Here is a 27,553-nt window from a genome sequence, read left to right on the forward strand (position 1 = left end):
GCCAATCCGGTCGTTAAGTCTGACGTCACTAGCCGTGTCTGGGCCTAAACTCCGCTGCAGGTCCATATATCAAACGATCACTATGGCATTACTGAGAGTTGAAAAACTGTCTAAAGTCTTTCATCTTTAATAAAATGATCAGCGTTCTGCTCTACCAGGTGTAACAATTGAGTTTAACATCCATGAAAACAGAATTTATGACATTTAACGGAGTTAGAAGTTAGCAGGAAGTTAGCTCGCTAGCTTCTATCTAAATACAATATAGCATGTCCTGACTGCGGGGTTTTGGAAACAAATTCAAACGTACAGCTCTGTTATCACTTCCAACATAAATGAAGACAGAAAACTAAACAGCAGTGACGTTTGTAGGGTTACTGAAGTTTGGCTAGCTGGTATATAATGATGTGCTACGTGACCGCTAGCGACGCAGCTATGTTAGCATAATATAAACAAGCTAACTTTTTTTCCACTGGATAAAAGTTAACGTGAGTGTTCTCGGTGGTCAGGAACAAATGTAATCACATGGCAGGATGCTGTAAAAGGACCAAACTTCAGCCAGTGCAAGAAACGTCTCTGAATCGAGGAGGGGGCCTAAGGGTGCATCTTTTAACATCTTACAGTGTTTTAACTGCAGCCATTCCTTAACTCTCTGTGAATGGTATTTACGACCATTGATCAATGCTCATGACAGTTTGCGTATTATTGATCATTAAACTGACCAGATGGCCCATTGTTAGTCAGTGGAGCTACCTTTGGTCATTTTGTAAGTGTACTGTTTATAAGGCTGTGGAAACCTGCAGTCAGCTGAGACTGAAGACGTTTCTCCCACTGAAAACGTGACGTCCTCCTGGGACAAGGTCCTTTTCTGTGTCTTTTCTGTGATACTTTCCTTTTCCCTGGACAGATCACACAGACTTTGCAGCATGTCCTCTGCTGCTGCCCATGAACTCGCCTAGTTTGCCCGTCTCAAGCTGTGAGCTGAATAAAAACACGAGACGCTGCCATCAGCAGCCTCTGGGCACTCACCTCTCCTGTCGCCTCTACCAGACCTGTGACCACGCTGTCCTCATTTCAGGTACGCTGTTTTTATGTCTATGTAACGGTCTCATGAAATAAACCTTGACAGCAAATTTTAGTAGTATGCAAGTAAATTAGTATTAGTATATTACTACATCGACAAGGTCCCGGGTTCAAATCCCGTCTGTGGCCTTTCTATGAGGAGTTTGCATATTGTCTCCGGGTACTTAAGGTTCCTCCCACACTCCAAAGACATGCATGGGCATTTCCAAACTGACCACAGGTGTGAATTATGTCTCTGTGTTAGCCCTGCTTATTGGCCAGCTGTCCAGGGTGTAACTGTTTGACAGGTAGGATAGGTTTCCCCTGTCCTGTGACCTTGGACACATGGCTAGTAAACGGACTGCCCTATACAGCATGTCACATTCACCCATTCACACACATTCATACAAGCACTTGTTTCTACCTAACATTTACAGACAACAATAGCATCGTGAGGAGCTTTCTGTTATCGCTTAGTGTTTGCCGGTCTTGTTTATTTCCTTACCTTATACAAATTCCTCTTGGTCTTATTTCATGCGGTTAGTTCTGTAGTCCTGTTCCAAAAATCTCTACACTCAAAAATTGTAATTTGAACTAAATAATTTCATGTTTCTATGGTGAACATAATTAAATCATGTAGCATCTGCATGAACTTCAGCAACTTAATTTGTTCTTGTTGAGATGATGTGATACAGTCTAGTAAGAGTGGTTCGTTGCCTGGACTCACGAAATTCACAAGATCACATGAGATGTCAAACTGCAGGAAAACCACAGGAGTTTTAAGAGGCAGACAAGTACACACACCATGTGTGTGCTCTCGCTATTTATTGTGGTTTAACCTGTCAAGGACAAAAACGTGCAGAAAATTCTGCAGCAAGCCTGGTAATCATAGCTTTCCTAGTTTTGTTAGGCCTGGAGCGACAGCTTGGTGGTGTGATGGATGGCCTGGGTTCAAATCCACAGTCTGGCTGGTTTGCAGTGTGTAATTAGAGTTATTGGTGATTCTAAATTACCCATGAATGTAAGTGCAAATGGTTGCTTGTCTCTATGAAATAATCAAACGCCCATATTGGTTCATTAAGCATGAGAAGCAGTAATAGAGATCGACAGACCACGTGATTTTCGCGCATTGCATTGTGGGTACAAGTGGCAACAAAATCGAAACACTGCATCAAGTATTTCCAGCACCGGTAAACATTAATTCTGCTGTTTTAATCCCTACTTGCATTTTATTTGCCCCAAAAACAGTGATGTACAAAGACAGACGTGACGAAAAGGCAACAAAAAAGTACGATGAAAAAAGGGTCAGACCCACACGAGCATAGAGTGGAGTAAGGATGTTAGTGTGCTGCCCAACTTTCATCACGCACATATTTATTATTATATAATCCTAAGTGTGAGTGCATACACTCACAACATGTTTAGTAACTTCAGATCCTGCAACAAGCCCAGCTCCAGTTTACTTTGGTGATTTGGACCATCTCACAGCTGTTGTTACAGGCCAACGCATCTATTTGTCGTTTCAGGTTGTAGTGTTACACAACATTTTCAGATCTAATAGAAAAAAAATGAGTGTTTCATTCACTTTATTGTCTTTATTTATAACTTGCATTATTGTTTCATTCTATTATAGAATCTCACAGGAAAGAGGTAAAATTGTAAAAATCCATCGTGCTTTATTAGCTGCTTCGATAAAAAACAAATCAACAATGCAACAAAACAACAACATTTCAAAACAACATAATGGAAAACAGTTATTCATCACTTGCTTGCTTCAATACAACCCTTGGGCACATATATGCAGACATTTCGTGGCTGTTTCGATCTCGCTCTCTCTCTTAACCGATCAGATCTCGCTGTGGTAGCAGCTTTACACTCGGTCTGACCCAGGCTGATAGAGGAGTCCAGTCTGGATCACATTCCTGCATTTTGTTGGCTGGTTTTCCTGCAAAACACAACAAACATTAGCCCGCAAAGCCACAGTGAACAAAGCAGCATAGCAACGAATTCAATTCAAATCAATATAAGACTTATTTGTAACCTACATCAACAATCATGTTATGATAAATTACGTAATAACTACAACAGAAGACTGACCTTTGTGGAAATGGTTGGAGCAACATGTGAGCTGGAGTGTTCTGGGATGTTATATTTGGTCTTTGAATGGCTGCAATCCAGGCCATCCGTCGACTCTTTGTTACTTTGGAAACATGGCTCAAACAATTTCTCTTCCACGACGGAATCCGATAAAAACGATCTCTTTACCCGTCGGCTTCCCGTGGCTGTCATGCGACCGGCTATTGCAGTTAATAATACAACAGCTTCTTGACATTTTTTGTGTTTCTTTTTATCGCTGTGACTGTTTTCATGTGAAAGCCTGCGTGCGCTAGTACCACTGGCCACTCGTACCCACAATCCTTTGTGGTTTCACCCCAGAATGACGTCACATTTTCAATCTCTATTGCCTTGATTAACAAAGTAGTTGTTTAAACAACAAGATTTCATTGTGTTTTTAACTTGTGTAGAATGAATTAAAACAAATTTCACTTTACATACTTCAATAACTCACTTAAGTATACTACGTTGATCCAACATAATCTGATTACATTAAACCACCAAATGCCAAATGTGTTGGTTTGACATGGTCAAAAATGGGTTATTGTACTTGGTTAAATCACGTGGGAAAAGGTGCCAAGATTAAATTGTGTTCATCCAACAGCAGATTTTTTTGAGTGTAGGTTCATCCTGGGTTATGAAATGGGATTAATGTTCAGGCTCCTTCTGCTTATGATGGTAGTTTTACTTTCCTTCTGTTTATTCTGTTCTTATGTGTGCTTGAAGTTCCATGTTGGTTTCAGTTGATGAAATGTTTGTTATTCATCTTTGGTATTCCCATTCAGTTCCTCCCATCTGGCGTAATTCCCACTTTGTGGGAGGAGTCTCTTCTTGGTAAACGGGAGTTCTTCCTTCTCACTGCTGCCAAGTGTTCGTAGATGACACTGTGATCACTGGGATTCTCTCTGTAATGCTTTAGGCTCTTTACTTCACAATATGAAACTCTTTCCAATAAAATGCAAACTTATTGCTAACCAGAGATGGGCAGTAACGCGATACTTGTAACGCGTTAATGTAATCCGATTACTTTTTTCAAGTAACGAGTAAAGTAAGGGATTACTATTGCAAAAACGGTAATTAGATTACCGTTACTTTCCCGTAGGAACGCTGCGTTACTGCGTTACTAAAACCGTGATTTTTTGCGAGAATGTCTCATGACAGTGACGTAAGCGAGTGCGACGTTCGTGACAACAGCTGTGTGCAGATCAACAATGGATCATATATCGAGTGCAGAGAGAGTATGAGCGTGCAGCATTTAAAGCGTGGAAGTACTGACCTTACTTTGAGTTTGATTCCATAAAAAGTGACAAAAACATTAGTGTCCGTTGTGCGTGGGAAGAAAACTTCTTTTTACAGCGAAAAAAACCCTAAACTTCCAAACAAGCACCGAGTAGCTACGACGTAATGGGAAACTCACAGAGAAACTCGCGGATTCTTCCACTGACCGCTGCACACCTGCACCAGGGTAACCCTCCGCCTACCCCACTCCTGCTTTACAGGTGAAAATAGAGCAACAGGACCGCTAGTCTTTGACTTTATTTATTTTCTGCTGTGTTTTACTTGCATCTATTTGAAAGACTGAGTGTAAACACACAAAATATTTTATTTTATGTGCTGGAATGTGCAGAAAATAGGTTTAAATGTTAAACTAATTTCTTCCAGTCAGAGAATGTTGCATATAATAAAATTTTTGCTTGATGCATAAAGTTAAAAGATTAAAACGAATAAAACAAGTTTTAAAAAGAGACTTTTCCATTTGATTACATTTTGTATGATGATTATGCAGAAAAAGTAGAATTGGGCTGAAAGATCTATCACTTTATCACCTATTCAGGTTGTAAATCGTGTTTTTAAAAAGTAACTAAGTAACTAAGTAATTAATTACTTTTGAAAATAAGTAATCAGTAAAGTAACGGGATTACTTTTGGGGGAAGTAATCAGTAATTAGTTACTGATTACTTTTTTCAAGTAACTTGACCAACACTGTTGCTAACCATAGCTGTCAGTAAAGTTTAGCAGTAAATAAATAAGTTAATATGGTGACATGTCAGCTCTATAAAGCCATATAGTTGTTTAGTATGCAGCTCCCATAATGTTGATCATTATGTTTTAGTATTAATGATTGGTCTACGGTTCGAGTATTGAAGAACTGAATGCAAGTCAGAGTACAGTGATGGAAACGTGTGTGTGTGTGTGTGTGTGTGTGTGTGTGTGTGTGTGTAGGTGGCTGGCAGCAACTAGTGATGTTCCAGCATCATGTTCAGAATCTTCAGCGGTTCTACAAAATGCTGCAGATCAACGGCTTCCATAAGGATCACATTAAGACCTTCTTCGGCAGCAGTGGACAGCTTCCTGGTAGGAACACTGGTGGAGTTTTTACTTTCAAAATGTCCACTACATTTACTTGATATCTTTATCCGCCAAGTATAGAAACGAATTAAAAATAGGTGCTTGTTCACTGGCTGCAGAACTGTTTTGACTTCCTCCTTTTAATTTTTATAAAGTTATATATATACTTTCACTGTAGCTTATTCTGTTCTTTCAACATCATGTCTGTTGAGTTTTGTTAACAATAATCTTGCTAAAATTCAGCAACGTAGGCTGACGATAAAAGACGAATATTATAGGACGTTGACGCACCGACTGTTTGTTAAAATGCGTGTCTGTACCTGACCCCTCTCTGCGGTCTCCTCCCTTTGCAGAGGATGTAGAGGGCGCATACTCTGCAACAGAGAAATCGGTGATCCGTAACCACGTGTCGTACGTCTGCAGGAAGCAGCACTGTGCCGACATGTTGGTTCTGTACCTGAACTCACCGACGTGCAAGGATGGCACCATGCTACTGTGGGATGCCAACCTTAATGGCATTGTAAGAGGGTACACCACCACACACACAAAGAAAACTACACTAGAATAAATTAAGTAAACATAAAGGTAAAAGTTGGTAGTGGCAATCAAACATGGAAAAAGACAAAACAAATGTGCGTGGCCACAGATTATATTATATATTATTACAATGTCTTTATCCTGTCTTCCTTCTCTCACCCCAACCAATCACAGCAGATGGCCCCGCCCCTCCCTGAGCCTGGTTCTGCTGGAGGTTTCTTCCTGTTAAAAGGGAGTTTTTCCTTCCCACTGTCGCCAAAGTGCTGCTCATAGGGGGTCATATGATTGTTGGGTTTTTCTCTGTATCTATGAAGCGCCTTGAGGCGACTTTTGTTGTGATTTGGCGCTATATAAATAAAATTGAATTGAATTGAATTGATGGACTGGAGAAAGTTAAAGCTATGGTGCAAGAGGCCAGCCAAACAGTGAACATGGTACATGGTAAACAGTAGATGCTGATGTGGTCCTTTCTTCTTTCCTACTGCTTTTCTTTCCTGATTGTCTCACATCTGTTTCCTTGTAATCCATCTGTCCCTGTGTGCCTTCACACACTTCCATTTCTGATTCCCTCTGCCTCCCTTTCTGTTTCCAGGCAGATCTAAAAGAGCGCTACTCAGTCAACGAGCTGTTGGCCGACCTGGCCGGCTGCAGGGCAACTCGTGTCCTGCTGTTTGTGGATCAGAGCTACAGCGGTGTCCTATCCAAGCGGCTGCAAGGCTCTCAGAAACACCTCAATGTCGTTCTAATCCAGAACCCGGCCAGGCAGACTTATGCCCGCCTGAACCACAGGTTGAGTCCAGGCTGGGAGGACAGCAGCTGGTCCTTAATCAGTCCTGCCACCTGCTTGCTGGACCACCTGGGAAAGGTGACGTTTTAGAGTGAATTTTTGTTTCAGTGTTTACTCCTCTGAATACTTTTCTAATCTCCTCTCATGATGTGTCAGGATGCTGGGATGTTTCGCCTTCTGGAGCCATGGGCGGGTCTTTTAAACGTGACCTTGGCTGGCGCCCCGTGCAACGCCACACCGCCTCTAACAGATAGCGAGATGCAGCGAGAGTACCAGGGCTGCCAGAATCTGCCGACTGCGCTTTGGCACCAGAAACTCAGACGGGCAAACTAAAAGCAGAGCGTGGAGACGTGCTGGGAGAGGATGAATTATACACACACACAGGAGTTTGCAATCCAAAACTACAATTTTGTTGCTGTGTGTGAGTGTGTGTGTGAGTTTGTGTGCATTGACCAACGAACACGGTGGACACTGCTGTGTGTGTGTGCCGTTTATGTCCTAACTCTGAACTTGGGCTGTAACCATGAAGATGACAGCTCATCCCAACGGGATTGTCCTGAACTCTGTGTTACCAGTGTGTGTGCTTGTTTGTATGCATGTGTGTGTTTGTGTTTGTGAGTTCAGCAAGAGGACAGACGCTCTCAGAGACCAGCTGATGCTCTGGCCATTGTTGGAGTGTGGGACGGTGTGTACGCTGCATCTCCCGGGCACTTAAATGTTTTAGATCCAATCATCTATTTTTGTCTGTCCTTTATTTATTCTCATTTGGCTTCTGTTTGCATTTTCCACTCGCCATGGACTTCTTTCTGCTCGTGTATCGATCGCTCTTAGTCTCCTTGCTTCCTCTGCAGCACTTTTCTTCTTCTTGCTTTCACTCTATAACGAGGATCCTCATGTAAAGTCAGCAAACCTGTTTTGACCATATTTGTATATCACTGTATTCGCTTCTATACATGCAGGGTTTGTGTTTCAGTGATATTAGATTAATAGAGGATGCTGAACAGTGAGTCTTTCTCCGCTCAAGGAAATTCATTCAGTGTCTGCAAGTCAGCAGCACCTGCAGCATGGAGCTACAGCAGATGTTTAATGTTCATAAAACAGCTAACAAAGCAGCTTTGATCATTTAGGTATGTTTCTTCAGAGAGGACACAGTTTTAGCATTATATTCCTTTGATGGCGCTTATTTCCCAATGATAACTACACATTAGTACAAGATGTTAGCCGACTGTCAAGATGTTGCTGCTCACTTCAGGCAAAGTTCCTAATGATTCTTTTACATCTTAAAGTGTATCTGTTTTCACAATAGATGTCAGTATTGTCTCTATATCATGAAAATGTGTCAGGAAAAAAAATTACCTCATGAAAAGTCCTGGGTCACAGGACGTCACAGGACGTCACAGGACGTCCATGTTCTTATTAAACCCCGATTCTTTTGTCCCCGTGACAGAACAGAGAAAACCGACTCATAGTGTGTTAAAATATTGATATTTCTTTTTATTCAATCATCTTCCAGAAGATAGAGACCCCTGCACAGCTCAAACGCCAGTTGCAAGAGCTCTAACATTTTTAGCTACACATATGTCTTATATGGTGTTATTACTGTACTTCAGACGTAACAGTTTCAAACATTGCTTATATGGAGCGTTCCTCTTTTCTGTGTCTTTATCTATTAATATTAGGGATGCAACGATACCAATTTTTTCAAACCGATACGATACCGATACTTGGATCTGAGTACTTGCCGATACAGAGTACAAAAAACGATACTTCTACCACACACACACACACAAATGCAATGAATTGGAAGACAGGTTTATTTTATTCTCTGCCGATAAAAAATAAAATCTTAATAAAAATGACCACAAAAAAATTTCAAGTGAAAAATAAGCACTTCTGTTAAATTATTGTCTCCACATTGTAATTTAACAAAATATCACTGAACTATTGGCACTGTCTCGAGCTTTCAGAATAATAAATAAACACTTCTGTTTGGAATAAAATAAATACAAATTAGGTTTGCGAATAAATTAAACTTTTAAATTATTGCAGTGTCCATATTGTAAACAAACAAACAAAATAATTATTATAAAATAAATAATAAATAAAATAATAATTGGCCCCCTAGTGGCCAATCTAAAAAACTACAACAGAAATGACAAGCCACCCTCTGATTAATGAAATAAGTTAGTATCGGTTCATGGTATCGGTTAACTTTTACGAGTATGAGTACACACACATTTTACAGTATCGGCCATGATACCCGATACCAATATCGGTATCGGTACATCCCTAATTAATATGCCTGTGCACTAAAACTTCCTGTTTTTCAGTCTGGCCGAGCACTTAGTTTGTGAGTTAAAAGTGGCCTTGCTCTACAAGCCTTCATTATTAAAGTACATAAAACAATATAATAGGAAAATAAGGATACTAAGGATATTGATTTCATGACATTCTTCAGTCCCCCTTTGAAGCTGGTAGTCCAGACAGCTCTCCACATTTTACAGTGACAGCAGGTGAAAAAGCCGATGTTATATATGACTGAGCCCATGAACAGCAGCAGAGCATTTAGAGAGATCAGCTCAGAAACTGTTTCCTCGTAGACTTTTATAGAATCAGATTTTTATTTTTCAGCAATAGCGATCAACATCTCAACATCTGGGTTTTTAGGCATCACATTTTTTTTACTGTCTATGGCCTAAATGTCTCCCTAATGGCTGAAAAAAAGATGCATTCATTGCTTCCACCTTTACCACAAAGCCGAGATGGCAACTCTTACATGTACACCTATTAAAAGCTAGAGCACATCTTTGAGGTTCTTCTTGTACACTTTGTGTTTGAACGCAGTCATGCACTCGTGCACTAGATAGGAATGCACCATTCCACGTTTCTTCCCAGTTCCGATACATTGCTGGTGTCTCGTCTTTAGGTATTTGCTGTGTAAAATTAATAAACTGTGTCTTCGCTCTGAGTGACTGAGAATCGTTCTTTTTTTGTGTAAGGCAGCATTTGCATGGCATGAAAAATATTTCTTCCCTAAGTCTGGAAATTAACTGTAGGAACACTAACATTAACTGGTATTTATTAGAAATAAAATAAAAGCTTCTCCTCTCACGGTGAATCATCAGACACATCGTGCGGCCAAAAATATTTTTTTGAGCACTAAGAATCAGGAGACTCGCTGACAGTCAAGAAATAGAGATCTGTTCGCTGCAATCATGATTAAGAGATGAAGCACTGAGACTGCCCTTCCTGCTACACAGACTGGCTATGGCATTTTAATAAGGGTGTGTGAGTGTGTCACAGAAAAACATGCATTGAACTGACAGACCGTGTTCTGAATTCCACTTTTCTGTGAGATTTGTGTCTGTGGGTGACCTGTCTCACTCTTTTCCGGTGAGTTCCTTCCTGTCTTGCTGTCTTTTATTGAAATCTATTCATTGTTAATCTTTATCAAGTTGATGAGACAAATAGTTTGGGATATTTTTGCAGCCGAGTTGCTTCTGAGAAGTGCAAATTCACTATCTGTGTAATGATTTGTTTCTAGTTGTGTGCAGCAAACCACAACATGTAGTCAACTATATCTCTACCTGATGACCAGACATTGCCTGGGTACTTGGGAGCTAATTTATGCAGAACACAAAACTGCAATACTACAAAACAAAAAAGAAAACCTTATTAAATTTCTAAAATGAAGAAATAATCAGGACAGTGAGGCCAAACTCAGAGTATGATGCTTAGTGTTCAACACCATTATCCCAGACATCCTTACCATCAAACGGACCAAACTCTCCCTACCACCAGCTCCTGGATCAAAGATTTCAACTTCAGTCGGTCAATAGACTCACTACACCATTTCTCTGGTAAAGAAGGCCCAGCAGCGGCTGCATGTCCTACATGTCCTGAGGAGGAATAACTCAGAGGAGATCTTGCTGCTGGACCTTCTGCCGCTTCCCAGTGAAGAGCATGCTCTGTTGCCAGGCTGTTTGGTACACAGGGACCAATAATGAGAACAGAACAGAAATCATTGGCTGGTCTCTGCCACACTGACAGGTGTTAAGAACATTTCAATTCAATTCAATTTTATTTATATAGCGCCAAATCACAACAAAAGTTGCCTCAAGGCGCTTTATATCCGGTCGTTAAGTCTGACGTCACTAGCCGTGTCTGGGCCTAAACTCCGCTCCATATATCAAACGATCACTATGGCATTACTGAGAGTTGAAAAACTGTCTAAAGTCTTTCATCTTTAATAAAATGATCAGCGTTCTGCTCTACCAGGTGTAACAATTGAGTTTAACATCCATGAAAACGGAATTTATGACATTTAACGGAGTTAGAAGTTAGCAGGAAGTTAGCTCGCTAGCTTCTATCTAAATACAATATAGCATGTCCTGACTGCGGGGTTTTGGAAACAAATTCAAACGTCAGCTCTGTTAGCACTTCCAACATAAATGAAGACAGAAAACTAAACAGCAGTGACGTTTGTAGGGTTACTGAAGTTTGGCTAGCTGGTATATAATGATGTGCTACGTGACCGCTAGCGACACAGCTATGTTAGCATAACATAAACAAGCTAACTTTTTTTCCACTCAATAAAAGTTAACGTGAGTGTTCTCGGTGGTCAGGAACAAATGTAATCGCATGGCAGGATGCTGTAAAAGGACCAAACTTCAGCCAGGAGAACAACTGAGATAATCCATCCACAATACGAGGTTAGTCATTCATATACTGCTGCATGGGCTGGGCTGTAGTTACATCCTAAGGTTTTAAAAACTGAGCTTAAATAAATGATTAGCGGTAATAAAAGCCGAGGGAGGTCAACAGTGATCACTGACTGTTTTAGGAGCTTTTTGAGATTAAATAGAAGAAAATACAAAACATTAAACATGTTAACAACACAAAAGCATATTAAACGCAGACTACTTTAGGCCGGGAAGTAGGATTCGTCACGTCATCACTTAACGACCGGATTGTATGTATTTCCAGTTTCTCACCACCTGCTCCACTCCTCTGGTGTTAACCAGGAGTCCAGGAAAAGCTGCTTGAGGCAAAGCCTGTTGGTCTTAACTGGCTCGCAAGTGCCGATGTTCTCAGAGGTGGTTGTTGAGTCTAATGCACATAGAAACAAGCTAAGAATATCAAGAATACCAACAAGAATGTCAAGCTGTTTGCAAAGCTGTTTGAGCCGTTTGGGTGGTTTAGGCCCTGGAGGAAAGTCCCAGCCCCCCCTTTCACTGTCCTAAAATACATTGCTCTGCTTTCCCTGCTGCATACATGGAATCAGCAGCTGCATCAGAGATAGTGCCTTCATCAAATACACACTTGAACTGTTGACACATATGACAACGCATCATTTGAGTTACTAGGCCTGTGCCCATAGTAGCGCTCTGCCTCTTATAAGATTAGTCATAGATTATTTTACCAAAATCTTAGGTATAGGATCTATGCAACTGCTTGAAAATTAACATTTACTGGGTTAGGAAACTCTTTGTCTAACTCATTGGCAGTGATGGGAATAACGGTGTTACGAGTAACGGCGTTGCTAACGGCGTTACTAACGGCGTTACTAACGGCGTTACTTTTTTCAGTAACGAGTAATCTAACTAATTACTAGCCAGGAGGGAGGGGGTGAGTGAGTGATGCGTTCGCTCTATGATTCAGCACAGGAGGGAGGGGGTGAGTAGCTGAATTGTGCTGTTAGCATGTTAGCAGAGCGATGCTACTGTGAACCGAGGAGCTATTTTCTTGATGTGAGCTTCTGCTCAGGGTTTTTTCTTCCAGTTCAGAGCAGAAATGTTTTTGTTAAGATACTGGATGTTGTGTTTTTCTCCACAATTTTAATTATAAGCTAGATATATTGCTGCTAACAGGAACAGGGATGAGTCAGTGAGTCAGTTGGGCTTGTGAATCATGATTCATGAGTCAGTAAAGTGATTCTCGAGTATTGAACGATTCGTTCATGATTCGCGCATCACTAGAAATTAATTACTTTTAGAATATTGTAACTCAGTTACTTTTTTGAAGAAGTAACTAGTAACTATAATTAATTACTTTTTCAAAGTAACTTGCCCAACACTGCTCATTGGTGAAATTTTCAGGTAAAGGCAGCACTCTGGTGAAGCAGAGCAGCGAGAGGTGGAGTGGGTGGAGTAGACAAAGCGTCAGGAATGCGTGGAGTGGCCGTGATGTGGAAGGGCTGAGACTGACCACAAATGAATTGCATCATTTCTCCAAGTTCAGTTACTTTGACAGCACTGGGTCTTGATTGATGGCGAGGGGAAGAAGGACATACTCGTGTTCCCATCCTCAGTGGTCACAGCAGTACTATACACAGCTTACACTGACCCCTGTTTAAACCCAGTTATGACATGAACCATAGCCTGCAATGAACATCTTGCTGTTGTGTTTGTCAAATATTGCTGCGTAGCAAAATGTGAATATGCAAAAAAGTTCACAACTGTGTAACTTACGTTACATTATAGGTTTGTTTCTGTGTGTTAAGACTTTGTTTTTTCCATATTTCTGCATCAGCAGCTCTCCATGTCCTAAAAGCAGTGACATCCTGTCAGGAAAGCAAGGACAGCAGTGCTTGCCCAGTAAAATCTAAAAATAAACGTCAGTTAAAACGCACCAGAGTGAAAGCCGTCACTCTTCTTTCATCGCAAAGTGTTGAGTCATAAAGCTTCTCACATGCTTGCAGGCATTCTTTACATTATTCCCATTCTGTGTGCCCAATTGACCTCCGTCACTGGAAGCTCCCCTTGCCTTGGATTCCACTGGAAACTATTGTGTGTAGGGATGGGTATCGAAACCCGGTTCTTGTTGAGAACCGGTTCCCACTGTTTCAAATCCTTGGAATCGTTTGCCATTTTTGCAAACGATTCCCTTATCGATTCCAGTCGCCCCGAATGACGTCACCACGTTGCGGAGCGTCATTTACCTGGCAGGAAACACGGCGGCTCAAACGCTCAAAAGTTTGGTTATACTTTACGAGAACGGATGACAACAGGGCAATTTGCAATACTTGCAAAGTAGATATTTCATTTAAGGGAGGAAACACTACGAATATGCAAAAGCATTTGCTCACAAAACAGGCGATGACCTTAAATGAATGTCGTGTTTTTAATTCCGCTCCGGACTCGTGAATCTCAACCCAGCAGCAGCGGTAACGTTTGCACGTCCTCTCCCGTTAATGCGGCAGGTAAATAATCAACAGTGCAGATTATGTTAGCGCGATCTGCCTTATTACAAAACCTGCCATTACTGTGTATTTAGTGACCATGATGAGACAGACAGAGACTGCAGCGAGTCTGGCAGTTCTCGCTGCAGTCTACCGTAGCGTCTCCTTTCAGGCCAGGATAGACGAATGTCACCGAGTGAATGTGTTTAATTGTAGGCAGGGACATTACTGGATATTCTTGTGTAATTGCTACAGAATAATTTATGTTATACTTTGTTATTGCTACAGAAGAATATTTATTTTATTAATTTACATTTACAATTTGTTTCCCCGGGGACCCTGTGACACCCCATTGAAGAGCCGTAGGCTGTGGATCTCTTAAGATCTCACTGTCAGGTTTGTAAGGCCATGTTACTCCTTAATTTCTATCTTGTTCAAAGAGAAGAAATAAAACAAAGTTCTAAGCTAATCGACCTTGTAAGTTCTCCTTTTTTAAAAATAAGAATCGATAAAGAATCGAATCGTTAAACAGAATCGAAAATGGAATCGGAATCATGAAAATCTTATCAATACCGATTCGTAATTGTGTGTGTCTGTTTCATGGGTGTATCTGCTCCCACTTATCACTGACTTAATCTCGTCAAGCTTAGAGCCCAGCAGCTTTTTCTGGTTTGCACAAGCACATTGTTTACACAGGTTATCCACAAAGTCTTTGACAAGAGGCTGATGGGAGATTAGTGTGCTGGACAAGCTGCCACAGTTGGAAGATGTACAAACACAATAAGATTAGCAAATAGACAAGCCTCTATGATTTATATCACAACAGATACGTTTAGAGCAGGGCAATATGGCCAAATATATTTATCACGATATATATTTGAAAATTTGCAATAACGATATAACTGACAATATAATTGATGTGAGACAAAATACAACTCCACAACTTTACTAGCGCAAAAAAAACCCCATCCATTTATTTCACTTAAACAAGCAGCTGTTTTTTTATGTGCATTAAAGCTATATAAAAATTTAACAGTGCAAATGCAAATTCCTTGCTGAAAGTTTAACCAAAGGGCATTTCCAGTAGAAAAGGGCTGACATATCCTGAGCATAACCATGTATAATATCCACTGAAGTTAAAAAGACGTGCTTTGCAACATTAAACTGCAGTGTGCCAAATAAAAAAGTCAAATACGTATTTTTCGGACCATAAGCTGCACGGGATTATAAGACACATTAAGCGAAACAAAGCAGTCAGATAAATCAAACTTTATTCAACTCATTCTTGCTTCCTCCACTTCTGTACCATTGATTCATTAATGCTGTATTCTATCACAGCGGCTCTATTCCCATGTTGTTGCAGTATATTAATGACTAACCTCGTATTGTGGATGGATTATCTCAGTTGTTCTCCTGACTGAAGTTTGGTCCGTTTACAGCATCCTGCCATGCGATTGTATTTGTCTCTAACCATCGGGAACCTTCACGTTAACTTTTATTGAGTGGAAAAGTGTTAGTGTTCATCCTCCAGCTTCACTGTTTATGTTATGCTAACATAGCTGTGTAGCTAGCGATCACGTAGCACATCATTATATACCAGCTAGCTCAACTTAGGTAACCCTACAAACGTCACTGCTGTTTATTTTTCTGTCTTCATTTATGTTGGAAGTGACAGCAGAGCTGTACGTTTGAGTATTTACAGAAATCTCTCAGTCAGAACATGCTATATCATGCTTAGGTAACTAGCAAAACTAGCGAGCTAACTTCCGCTAACTTCCTGCTAACTTCTAACTCCGTTAAATGTAATAGATTCTATTTTCATGGATGCCTGGATGTTAAACTTCATAGTTACACCTGGTAAAGCAGCAACGCTGATCGTTTTATTAAAGATGAAAGAATTGAGACAGTTTTTAACTCTCAGTGATGTTGCAGTGTTCGTTTCAATTTGGGACCTGAAGGGGACAGAGTTTAGGACCCGCATTACTCCCACATTTACGAGCGCCTTAGTCCGACAAATACGGCAATAACGACGGCCGCTTGCATGTTCTATAAAAAAAATGTGCTTTGTTGTATATCCGACGGACAAACACCAAACCACATCACTGAAGTTGCACCATTTTTACAAACCAATTCTGGTTCATCCGTTTCACTCAACAATCCGCCATGTGCGTATGAAAACAAAGGCACCACGCATGCGTGTTTTACCCATATTCTATCGCGATATTTCATTTTCTTATCGTTGCCTAACATTGTACCGGTATTACCGTGAATGGTATAATATGGCCCGGCCCTAGATACGTTCTCCCTGTCTTGGTAAACATATGTGACATATCGAAGATGGAATGCAGTGTGTTTCTGCTTGAGCCCATTAGCAAGGACAGCCTTGATGATGGAGACATGAAATCTGGAAAACAAAATAAGAAAGTGGAACAAGTGCTCAGCCAGTACTTTCTGATTCGTGTCTCTGAGAAATCAGCTGGTTGACCAAATGGGCAAAGTTTAACCAGCTATTCTCAAAACACACCACCTTCATTTTTTATTAATATTTTTAATCCCACTGTAGATAAACGATGTCCCACAGTGCTCGAGCTCTTTAGTTCTGCTGATTTCTCATTTATTTTATTATACTCTCATGAAAGATGTAGACTTGCTTTTCTGAGCTATTCAAAAGATAACAACAAAAACAATGATATGTGGTCCTTGCAGGAAAGCCACTACAAACATATTACTGTAGTACGAATTATTATTTAATGAAATAGTTAACTATTTAAAACGAGTCCTAAAAGTCTTCAAGATAACACAGAGAGGACATTTTTCTGCACAATTATTTTCATATTTGATTATTAATCCAATTTGCCAGTAATATAGTTTTATGTGGAAAGAAGTGTTTTTATAGTGTTTCATTGCTTCTTTTGCTAAAGTTATGATTCTAAAATACACAAGGGATAAAATATTACGAGGTAGGAATGCAGAAAAGTGACGACGTCGACACAGAGTTCAGCTCTGTGCTGAGGAGGCTGCCATCAAATGTAAAAGCCTGAAAGACCAGTAGCACAAACTGCAGAGTATAGACACAGTCATTCTTCAATAGATGTTCAAACTTCACAATGGCTTCTCAGTGGGGAAACACAAATATTAAAATAGAAAAACAAAGATTAGCAGCAGCCAATTAATTTTGTGTTAAAGGAGCAAAAAGCTCAATTCTGCAGCATGAGCCACAAACACCCTGAACACTTTTACTGATGCTATGCAAAACATCAGCACAAATCTTTTGGATGACTTAAGACATAAGTGACAAAAAAGGAAAAGAGCAGGAGACAGCGGGTCACTCATAATGTCTTATGACACCAGCGCTACTTTTAGAACTAAGTTTAGCTCTGGCAGGCTTTAAACAACTTTACTATAAATTAATAAAGGCACAAGTCTGTTACTGTCTGGACTGCCAGACTGGGGGGGGGGGAATAGAAATAGGGGATATAGGGAGAGAGAACAGGTTGGTGCAATAGAGACGAAAAAAGGGAAAACTCTGTATCTCTAAATGATCTGTAAACATTGTACTTTCATATTATGGCAGCCACAAAACGGCTGATGAGTGATATTATTGTGAATGTATATTTGTGTCATGAACAGGTTCACAGTTTCACATGTTTATAGTGTTGCTTCAGTAGAGTACTCTGTCATGCTGAAGCAAAATGACTCAAAATGACAAAATGACTCCTGCTGTACAGGTGAAAATAGAGCAACAGGACCGCTAGTCTTTGATTTTATTTATTTTCTGCTGTTTTACTTGCATCTATTTGAAAGACTGAGTGTAAACACAAAAAATTATTTTATTTTATGTGCTGGAATGTGCAGAAAATAGGTTTAAATGTTAAACTATTAGACTGAGAACCTTCACAGACTTTAAATGTTAAACAGATTTCTTCCAGTCAGAGAATGTTGCAGATAATTTAATTTATGTTTGCATAAAGTTAAAAGATTAAAACTAATAAAACAAGTTTTAAAAAGAGACTTTTCCATTTGATTACATTTTGTATGATGATTATGTAGAAAAAGTAGAATTGGGCTGAAAGATCTATCACTTTATCACCTATTCAGGTTGTAAATCGTGTTTAAAAAGTAACTAAGTAACTAATTACTTTTGAAAATAAGTAATCAGTAAAGTAACGGGATTACTTTTTGGAGGAAGTAATCAGTAATTAGTTACTGATTACTTTTTTCAGTAACTTTACCAACACTGCCCACAACGTTAATCTAACTGTAGATCTTGTTCTGACAGATGGCACAGAGACACTTTTGTCTAATCATTATTTAATAATAGTCAAAGTTACAATAATGGACTGCACAGCAGTGGGATAGTAAGGTAGCACTTTTATGAACGTGCTGTTGAGTAGGGATAGCTCTGTAGGTAGAGTGGTAACCCAATGATTGGAAGGTCGGTGGTTCGATTCTGCTGAACAGCTAACCTGAGATACCTGCGAGCAAGGTACTGTCCCTACCAGTGTTGGTCAAGTTACTTGAAAAAAGTAAGCAGTAACTGATTACTTCCCCAAAAAAGTAATCCCGTTACTTTACTGATTACTTTTTCAAAATTACTTAGTTACTTTTTAAAAACACGATTTACAACCTGAATAGGTGATAAAGTGATAGATCTTTCAGCCCAATTCTACTTTTTCTACATAATCATCATACAAAATGTAATCAAATGGAAAAGTCTCTTTTTAAAACTTGTTTTATTAGTTTTAATCTTTTAACTTTATGCATCAAGCAAACATTTAATTATCTGCAACATTCTCTGACTGGAAGAAATTAGTTTAACATTTAAACCTATTTTCTGCACATTCCAGCACATAAAATAAAATATTTTGTGTGTTTACACTCAGTCTTTCAAATAGATGCAAGTAAAACACAGCAGAAAATAAATAAAGTCAAAGACTAGCGGTCCTGTTGCTCTATTTTCACCTGTAAAGCAGGAGTGGGGTAGGCGGAGGGTTACCCTGGTGCAGGTGTGCAGCGGTCAGTGGAAGAATCCGCGAGTTTCTCTGTGAGTTTCCCATTACGTCGTAGCTACTCGGTGCTTGCTCGGAAGTTTAGGGTTTTTTTCGCTGTAAAAAGAAGTTTTCTTCCCACGCACAACGGACACTAATGTTTTTGTCACTTTTTATGGAATCAAACTCAAAGTAAGGTCAGTACTTCCACGCTTTAAATGCTGCACGCTCATACTCTCTCTGCACTCGATATATGATCCATTGTTGATCTGCACACAGCTGTTGTCACGAACGTCGCACTCGCTTACGTCACTGTCATGAGACATTCTCGCAAAAAAATCACGGTTTTAGTAACGCAGTAACGCAGCGTTCCTACGGGAAAGTAACGGTAATCTAATTACCGTTTTTGCAATAGTAATCCCTTACTTTACTTGTTACTTGAAAAAAGTAATCGGATTACATTAACGCGTTACAAGTAACGCGTTACTGCCCATCTCTGGTCTCTACACACAGCTGTCCTCTGCTTCACTGAGTGAATGGGTTAAATGGAGAGAGAGAAGATTCCCTAATAAAGTATACATTATCATTAAGTACTGTAAGTTTAAGGGTATAATTCCTCTATTGTTGTCTTCTTTAGTGCCAACACAGTGCAGAGCAGTACCTTAAAGTGTACTCCCACATATAGCTACTGTGGCTCCTCCTAATAAGAACTCTCAAATTAGAAGTACTTGACTTCCTGTAACTCTCAAATGCACACCTTAAAGCAGATTACCTGTAAGCTGGAGAGGAAATGTGTTTAGCCAGGAAAAAGAAAAAAGATTAAATCTGTGTGAAAACATCTTACTATTGATCACTGATTGAATAAAATAAGAACAACTCCAGTTTTCTCTTCAGTGCTGTAGCCAGGCTGACAAGAAGCCAGAGCTCTTTTGAACCAAGCATTGCTCTAATTATAACTAGTAATGACTTCATAACTTTCTACAAAAATAACATTTTAAGATATGATATTATGTAACTAACTTTACATCTACTTTCAGTAAAATTGATAATTATCAATACTGTTATTCTCCAGTTTATTTTTCTAACTTTAATAATCACTCAACTTTGAAATAGTAACAAGAACGACGCCAGCATTCTGAGAGCAAAGCACTCCTTTGGGTTGATACGGTACTATGAGGTCTTAAAGATTATATGATTATGGCTGGCCTCTCCAAACTGCTGAGTGTCTCTTTAGGCTTTTGCAGAACCACCACTCTGCTTTAATGCCATTCACCGCTATCTTTGGAGGGCTAACTTCAATATTTCATAGAAACCTCGGTCACAGGTAGAAATATCTCTCCTCAGAGGCTGCAGACGTCAGAGAGTTTTTTTCTCGCCTCATTTAGATTTTTTTCAGCAGAAAAAAGCAGACTGTGTGTGAGTTCTGTCCTCTTTTTAAGGTTAGACTTGGACAAACCTGTAAATGCAGTGCAGGATGATAGAACAAAGAAAAGTGGGCAGTTGTTACATTTACAAAAGTCTAACTTTAAAATAATTTGATGTTTCTATGGTGAACGTAATTACATCACGTAGGATCTGCAGGAAATTTGTTCTTGTTGAACAAGAAACCACTGGAGTTATAACTACACACACCACGTGTATGCTGTTGCTATTTATTGTGGTTTAACCTGTCAAGGACAAAAAAGTAAAGAAAAATCTGCATCAAGCCTGGTAATCTCACTCTATGTATTAACAGACCTCTCTGCATTGAATCATATCTGTTATTAATCTCTGTCTCTCTTCCACAGCATGTCTTTATCCTGTCTTCCTTCTCTCACCCCAACCAATCACAGCAGATGGCCCCGCCCCTCCCTGAGCCTGGTTCTGCCGGAGGTTTCTTCCTGTTAAAAGGGAGTTTTTCCTTCCCACTGTCACCAAAGTGCTGCTCATAGGGGGTCATGTGATTGTTGGGTTTTTCTCTGTATCTATGAAGCGCCTTGAGGCGACTTTTGTTGTGATTTGGCGCTATATAAATAAAATTGAATTGAATTGAATTGAATTAATCGTAGCTTTCCTACTTTCGTGAATGCTGTGGTGGTGCTCGGTGGTGCAGTGGTTAGCACTGTTGCCTCACAGCAAGAAGGTACTGGTTTAATTCCTTTCAGGGCACTTGGTTTCCTCCCACAGTTTATGGGTTTTTCTAGGTTAATTGGTGATTCTAAATGACCTGTTAATGTAAATGGTTGTTTGTCTCTTTGTGTTACCCTAACCCTGTGATAGACCCTGTCTCTGACCCTATCACATCTGGCCCCAGCAACCCTGATAAAGATTAGAGGATGGATGAAGTGGAAGTTGTTGTAAATCCGTTAAACTCCACTGTTAACCAAAGTCTAGACTTTGTTGAACATCATGTAGTATTTAAGTGACCTACTATAACAAATATCAGCTTTAATAAATACCTGCCGCCCAGTGTGTGTTATTATGTAACAATGCAGGTCTCCTCTGCATGAATATAGTGCCTCACTTGTGTCTCACTCCTCAAGACCACATCAATTTTCTTCTTTGTGTCTGTGTGTGTGTGTGTGTGGGTCAACTGCCTCTCATTTGTCTGAACTGCCCCACAGTGCTCTGACAAAACTTACCCTTATAAAATATTGGTTACAGAACAAAAGCAGTCGAGCTCTACGATAGAAATCACAATTTCATAATGAAAGTCATGAAAGGCTGACTTATAGTTTTGCTCCTTCACTGATGATGTGTTTTAATGTCTGTGAGTGTCAGCCTTTCTAATCTTCTGAATAGACACACTCCATCTGATGGAAAACTGGATATCTGTTTCTTTACTTTTGACGAGCTGTCATCATGTGTCACTGCGTATCCTTTAATCAGCTTTCCATCTTAATCCCTCTCTTTCTATCAGCTCTAATCCTGTTTTACTTTCATTGCCATTTCACTCACATTTGTTCTTGACTTTATAGTTTTGTCTTACCCATGACATTGACGTGGGTAATGCGTGCCCTATTAAGCAACACGCATACCGGTGCCCCCCACTCAAAAGGGAATTAATGAAAAAAGAGGTACAGTACCTGCTTGAAAATGGTTTGGCGATACCTAGCCATAGCTCTTGGAGCTCTCCATGTCTGCTGACACCAGACATGGAGAGTCAGCAGACATGTGTACTGCAAGAAATGGTTTGGAGTAACAAATGCTGAAATATCAGAGGCTCCGCTAGTTAAAGGAACCTGCCAGTACCCTTTTAACAGATCTAGCTTTGTTATGTAGGTGGCAGCTCCAATGCTGTCTATGCAGTTTTCCATGCAAGGCAACGGGTACGAGTCAAGGACTGTGACTGCATTCACCAGTACAAAAACGAGGTGAACCATCTGGTCAGTTTGAACAACTCTAGGCAGACCATTTATATAGCGCTTTTCAAGGCTCTTAAAGCGCTTTACAATTCCACTATTCATTCACACACTGGTGGAGGCAGCTACAGACTGACAGAAGCGAGGCTGCCATATCGCACCATTGGCCCCTCTGGCCAACACCAGTAGGCGAGAGGTGAAGTGTCTTGCCCAAGGACACAATGACCGAGACTGTCTAAGCCGGGGCTCGAACCGGCAACCTTCCGATTACAAGACGAACTCCCAACTCTTGAGCCACGATCGCCCACAAATCCAGTACAGCTTGTTTAAGCTGGTATGATACAGAACTGTACTGTGCAGTTCTTTAACCTCCTAAGATCTGAACTCTTTCATGGCATTTTTAATTTCTCTTTGATATTTGGGCTGATTGGAACCTGATGAATGTAAAAACAAAGAATTACGTGATTTTTTTTTTTACCTGATTTTTGCTTCTGAGAAAAATGAGATCCACATATGAGGACATTCGTTTTAAATTTCGATTGAACAGTGGCAGTATAACATCCTTGTAAGTGGATATCAGGTCCTTGCAGAGCAAAATTTAGTATTATGGTCTAGGGAACCCAAAATGTGATGTCCACATATGTGGACACCAGGTCCTAGGAGGTTGAAGACCCAAACCCTGATCTTTGGCAAGGTTTGTCTGGCTGGACTCAGGAATGAAAGTTCAGTGAGTTTATTTACATTGTTGTACGACCCTGGAGTCTGAATTATCCACTTCAACCATGACCTTTTGGGCAGTGTCAAACTGGTTCTTAAGAGTGGTGAAGGCTGAGCAGCATTGTTCCACATGAATGGCAGCTCGGGAGGAGTCAGAGCACTGAGAGGTAGAACAGTTTTACAGATATTTTGATTAAACTGGCAGTAATGACTGGCAAACGCCAAGAAGTGCTGATGTGTCCTTTCTCCACTACGTGACTGAGGAAGGAGATGGTATTGGTGTGGAATTCACATTTCTTGGACTTAACAAAACTGTTATTTTCAAGGACATGTTGGAGAACCAACATTGGTTGGTTGGAGAACCAATGTTGGAGAACCAACGTTGGAGAACCAGGTGTTAATTAAATGTCCTTTGTTGCCTCAATAGAGGCACTCATGCCCTTAAAGGCACCTCAGGTGTTCTGCTGGGGAGAGCTTCATTGGTTGTTCTCTGTTGTCAGAGTCAAAGTTCAGGGTCCCAACCTCTTCCAGAGCAGCTCCTTTGGAGCCAGAAGCAGTGCAGCGCAGGGACTACTGGGTTTCAGTCTGGAGACTGTGCTGGACTCCATGTTTGCAAGCTCACCATCCTGTTCTTTTTCCTGAGGTAGTTCTGGCACAGCTTGAGTCATTATCTTGCTGCAGGATAAACCCCCGACCAACTAGGTGCATACCAGAGGGTCCTGCATGGTGCTTCATGGTGCTGTGGTAGCTGTTTAGGTTCAGTCACCGACCCTGGATCAGCAAACAGCCCCAGACCATCACACTTCCTCCTTCATGTTTGACAGGTGATGCCACACACTGTGGAACCGTCCTTTCACCTTCTTGACGCCGTACAAAGATCCTGTGTGATTAACAGAAGTTTTCTTTTGATTCATCAGCCCATATACCTTCTTCCAGTCTTCAGTAGTCCAGTGTGGCTGTTTTAATAAGCCTCTTTGTCTCATTCTGACGTCTGGCTTTCTTGCTGCAGCTCGTCCTGTCAAACCTGCAGCTCGAAGTCTTCACAGCTGAAACTGAGACTTTCTCACTACGACCACTATTAAGCTGCTTGAAGCTGTTGTCCTGTGAGCCGCCGTCACACAGCTGTTAACGCTCAGAAACTTGTCCTCTGACTCAGTCGTGTCTTTGTCTGCAGACCTCTTCCTGTCACAGTTTGTTTCTGAGCCTTTGGATGCTGAAGGAAACTGGACTCACTGACACTGACTTTCTTTGCAGGTTTGTGTAGGACAGACCGACATTTATACGTGTGATGATGGTCTGTGTCTCTTGCATTGTTAATTGCCTTTTGCATGCCATTTTTGTAGCAACACTACTTTCTGCAATACAATACTGTTCAACTGATGCTCTGGGCATGGAGCCTGGTGTGTGTGTGCAGGTGTGTTTGTGTGAGTATTGTATATACCTGCAGGGTAAATCCACAACATGATGCTTTTATGCTTTTAAACTTCACAGTGGAAACCCAGCAAACACACTCCTCATTCTGGAATCCAGACACGTTCTCATTCATATTCACCAAGTGCTACGAATCAAGCTGTTAAAAAACGAGAGAGAGGAAGTAAAAGAAAAAGAAAGAATGGGTCCAAACAGACACGGTGGGAAAAAAGAAGAGAAGACAGTGATAGATATATCCACATCAATGTGTGTGGAGTCTAGTCCTTAACTTTCTAGTGTGTGTGGCCTAGGGTCTTTTTTGGGGGGGGGGCATCCACTGCAGTGGTGTGTTAACTTCATGACAAAGCCCACTAATACCAGCTAAGCATGACTGACAAGAGGAGGGACCTCCTGACAACCCTCCACATACACACCAACAACAAGTAACCCCCCCCTTTGAAAAACCTTCAGTGCCTTCCTCATGGCACAGAGCAGTGTTTAGCCTCACCAGCTTATCATCCAAGAGCCAAATGTTCAGCTTTTTAAAAGTAAACGTAGCTGAAGACAAACTGGACCTATAGGACGTTGCCTTGTAGTGGTCAGCTAGAATCCAAAACTAGGGTACAAAAGTGTCGTGCACAGCTGTTGAAAGTGAAACGCTTCTTCCCACCAGCTCAGCTTGCTGTCGTCTGAATTGCTGATTTTTCTTTTTGATTCACAAGTGAATAAATTGAGTGAAACCAAACGGTAATTCATTGTGATTTACTGCTAAACAATAGCAGTGACCCCAAACCAACACTATTAGAAGAATGATGTCATTAATTAGAGGTGCTGCTCTAATTAATGGAGGATTAATTAGAGCAGCGGAGGAGGATTAATCTTTTATAACTGCTTCTGTAGCTTAAGCTAGTGTGCTGCGCTTCTTTTATTCGTGCATTACACCCACAGCAGTTACATTGTAACTTTACATTATAAAGTTGTAATATATGAAAACAAATATGTTTGACTATTATAACTTCAGACATATAGAGTGTCTGACTGTACAACAATAATCCCAAATACTTATTCACAGAAATCATGCCATTTCCTGTAAACTGTATTCTGCAGATACAGATAAGCAGTCCTACATTTTTCAAGTTCAATATTGTAAACAACGATGGAGCTGAAACTGCTGGACACTTAGAAGAGCTTAAGGATATAACGGGTCTGTGACGGCGAAAGAAAGTAGACCACACTTCAAAACCGTGACCATGCTACCATCTAGAGTTTTAAAAACAAAATTACAACAAGTAAAAGAGCTGCAAGCTGCTGTTAAGTGGTTTTATCTATTGCTTAACAATTCCACTAAAATATGAGTATAGCACCACGGCTAAAAACATCTGGGACATTGATCAGCTGCTTTACTGTTATTGAAATCAACAGGCACGCTAAAGGGTCAACAATGAGACTTACTTAGACTTAGACTTAGATCCTCCTGCGCCATCGGCGCATCGGGTGACAAGAGAACGCCATCGAACTCGGTCTATCGCGGCAGTTGTTGCTTCATCCCATGACAGTTCGACTGAACGTAAATCTTCAAGGAAAGTCCTCCTCCATGTTATTTTAGGTCTTCCTCGCCGTCTCTTTCCATTCTTCGGGTTCCACAGAACCGCGACACGGGCAGGTCTCCGGTCCGGTAGCCGAAGGATGTGACCGGCAAATCTGAACCGACGCTTGGTGACTTGGACATGGAGCGGCTCTACTCCCGCACGGCGATATACTTCTTCATTGGTAACGCGATCCCGATATGTGATCTTGAGCAGCCGTCGAAGACAACGTTGTTGGAAGACGTCAAGATGGCGGTTGATCTTTGCAGTTGATTTCCAAGTCTCCGCTGCATACAGTGCTGTCGGTATAACGATGGTCTTCAGGAGCCGCAACTTGGTTGATAAAGGCAGTTTGCGGCTCCTTAACCAACAATGAGACAACCCCCCAAAATAGGAATAGTTTTACAGATTGAGGTCCCACAATTTCACTCCTCATCTTTTCTGACTGTTTTTTTTTCTCCAGTTTTGCACAGAGTCAGTGCCTTTTTGTCTCGTTTGGTTCTTTAGCCATCAGAATTATTGTCTGAAGGCCAAGAAAGATGCCCAACAGATTTAAGTTGGGTTTGGGTCATTATCTTGCTGTAGGATGAACCTCTGACCAACTAGGTGCATACCAGAGGGTCCTGCAAGTTGCTAAATATCCCAATTCTTTGATCTCTGGGCTGAAGGAAGAACAACACTTGCTGTATAAATGCTCACTCAACAATCACTTTAATCAGCACAATTCTCTTTATTCCATACAACACTTTGAGCATTACAGACGTCCGGACGGGAGATTTGCACGGGTGGGTGACCAGCAAAATCTCAAAGTGTCTGACCATGCCTAGAGGCCCGAGCCCCCCCACCCCCCAGAAGGGGCCTGACCGAGCCACCGGCGCCAGGCTCCACCAAGCAGCCACTGGGAGTGAGCCGGTACTTACCTGAGCGCCCAGCCCAAGAACCACCAACGCACCGACGCCTGAGGGCATCAGCCAGTGTGGTGGGGGGAGATATGCCTCCATACTTCAGAGGACCTGAGATGTTCCCAGAGAGGTGGAGTCTAAGACCCGACCTGACAAACAGACGAACAGGCGCACGCAGACACAAACAGGCCTTCCCACCCTAATGCACACATATACAAATACTCAGCACTCACCCGACGTGGGGATAGACATAAATAGACACTGTACACACAATCACACTCCCCAAACATTCTCTATATCCCAGGTCCAGGTACCCTCGCCCCCAGAGGGGGAAACTGCACCTAGACCCAGGAGATGTTACCCTTTTCCCTGGGGTGGAGACAAGCAGATCGCCATCAGACCGCCCCGCATCCCAGACCCCAATTGGACGTCCCAGACACCCCCCCGATGGCTAACAGAGAACAGGGCTGTGTGAAGACCCCAAACCTCCCTCCGTCCGCTCACATGTAGTGTTGCTGCGTGTTGTTCTAAAGTGGATTTAAAACACGGGAGGGCGGCTTCCAGTGACGCCATGATCTAGTC

The 27,553-nt window shown here is 41.1% G+C and overlaps 1 protein-coding gene and 1 long non-coding RNA gene across 2 annotated transcripts in view; both read left to right on the forward strand.

Annotated features, from left to right (window-relative positions):
- LOC146499955 (uncharacterized) overlaps window positions 1-9,815 on the forward strand; it is a 16,200-nt gene extending 6,385 nt beyond the window's left edge. Inside the window, exons 4-8 of the mRNA XM_085136094.1 lie at window positions 905-1,075; window positions 5,398-5,529; window positions 5,877-6,043; window positions 6,653-6,925; window positions 7,004-9,815. Coding sequence (XP_084992220.1) covers window positions 905-1,075; window positions 5,398-5,529; window positions 5,877-6,043; window positions 6,653-6,925; window positions 7,004-7,180 — 920 coding nt within the window. The 3' untranslated portion in view covers window positions 7,181-9,815. The remainder of the gene's footprint in view (window positions 1-904; window positions 1,076-5,397; window positions 5,530-5,876; window positions 6,044-6,652; window positions 6,926-7,003) is intronic.
- LOC146499952 (uncharacterized) overlaps window positions 1-27,553 on the forward strand; it is a 167,171-nt gene that overhangs the window by 55,729 nt on the left and 83,889 nt on the right. The window lies entirely within an intron of this gene.

Source organism: Neolamprologus multifasciatus, chromosome 16 (genome assembly GCF_963576455.1).
Source record: "Neolamprologus multifasciatus chromosome 16, fNeoMul1.2, whole genome shotgun sequence".
In the NCBI taxonomy this organism is placed as follows: Eukaryota; Metazoa; Chordata; class Actinopteri; order Cichliformes; family Cichlidae; genus Neolamprologus; species Neolamprologus multifasciatus.